A 1,224-nucleotide genomic window follows, 5' to 3' on the forward strand; every position below is an offset into this window, starting at 1 on the left:
ATCAGCTCGCTCAGTGAGATAGACGCGCGCTATGAGGGGATGGAGGTCATCTCCCCCAATGAGTTCGAGGTGGTGCTTTACCTCAACCAAATGGGGGTGTTCAACTTTGTGGATGACGGCTCCTTGCCCGGCTGCGCGGTGCTGAAGCTGAGCGATGGCCGTAAAAGGAGCATGTCGCTGTGGGTCGAGTTCATCACCGCCTCGGGGTACCTGTCAGCCAGAAAGATCCGCTCCAGGTTTCAGACTCTGGTGGCGCAGGCCGTGGATAAATGCAGCTACCGCGACGTGGTAAAGATGGTAGCGGACACCAGCGAGGTCAAACTACGGATCAGGGAGAGGTATGTGGTGCAGATCACCCCCGCGTTCAAGTGCACTGGGATTTGGCCTAGGAGTGCAGCTCAGTGGCCTATGCCCCACATCCCGTGGCCCGGTCCTAACCGGGTAGCAGAGGTTAAAGCCGAGGGTTTTAACCTCCTCTCCAAAGAGTGCTACTCGTTAACGGGGAAGCAGAGCTCCGCAGAGAGCGACGCCTGGGTCCTGCAGTTTAGCGAGGCCGAGAACAGGCTGCTGATGGCCGGCTGCAGGAAGAAGTGTCTGTCCGTCCTCAAGACTTTGAGGGACCGTCACCTGGAGCTACCGGGACAGCCGCTCCACAACTACCACATGAAGACCCTGCTGCTGTACGAGTGCGAGAAACACCCGAGAGAGACCGACTGGGACGAGTCTTGCCTCGGAGACCGACTGAATGGCATCCTGCTGCAGCTCATATCCTGTCTGCAGTGCCGCAGATGTCCCCACTACTTCTTGCCAAACTTGGACTTGTTTCAGGGAAAGCCTCACTCAGCCCTGGAGGCTGCTGCTAAGCAGACGTGGAGACTAGCGAGGGAAATCCTCACCAATGCTAAAAGTTTGGACAAACTATAAAGTGATTGTCGAGACAGAGCCGAGAGACATTTTGGGATAAAACTTCAGAGAAGGACAAAGATGATTCTGCAACTGATTGTCCAAGCAATGTGAAGAAAAAAAGAAAAAATCAGTAACAAAATAATGCAGCGAGCAAACCACAAAACCCTTTTTAAATGGAGCAATTGGGCCACTGCCAGAGAGAAAGTGAAGGTACATTTTCAGATAAATGTAATAACTTTTAGTTGTCTTCTTTAAATGTTTTCACAAAGTGAAGAACCTTTTATTTAAATATATGCACAAAATCGTTAAGTGAAAGAA

General features: G+C 51.5%; 2 protein-coding genes across 2 annotated transcripts in view; one reads left to right on the forward strand and one right to left on the reverse strand.

Annotated features, from left to right (window-relative positions):
- Window positions 1–1,218, forward strand: part of mab21l2 (mab-21-like 2) — a 1,482-nt gene extending 264 nt beyond the window's left edge. The window contains 1 exon segment of the mRNA XM_035660013.1: window positions 1–1,218. This exon segment is cut by the window's left edge and continues 12 nt beyond it. Within this exon segment, the coding sequence (XP_035515906.1) occupies window positions 1–924 (924 nt within the window). The 3' untranslated portion in view covers window positions 925–1,218.
- Window positions 1–1,224, reverse strand: part of lrba (LPS responsive beige-like anchor protein) — a gene marked incomplete at its 5' end in the record, with an annotated part of 190,396 nt that overhangs the window by 79,286 nt on the left and 109,886 nt on the right.

Source organism: Morone saxatilis, unplaced genomic scaffold, assembly GCF_004916995.1.
Source record: "Morone saxatilis isolate NCDOM2014 unplaced genomic scaffold, NCSU_SB_2.0 Contig17, whole genome shotgun sequence".
NCBI classification, from domain to species: Eukaryota; Metazoa; Chordata; class Actinopteri; family Moronidae; genus Morone; species Morone saxatilis.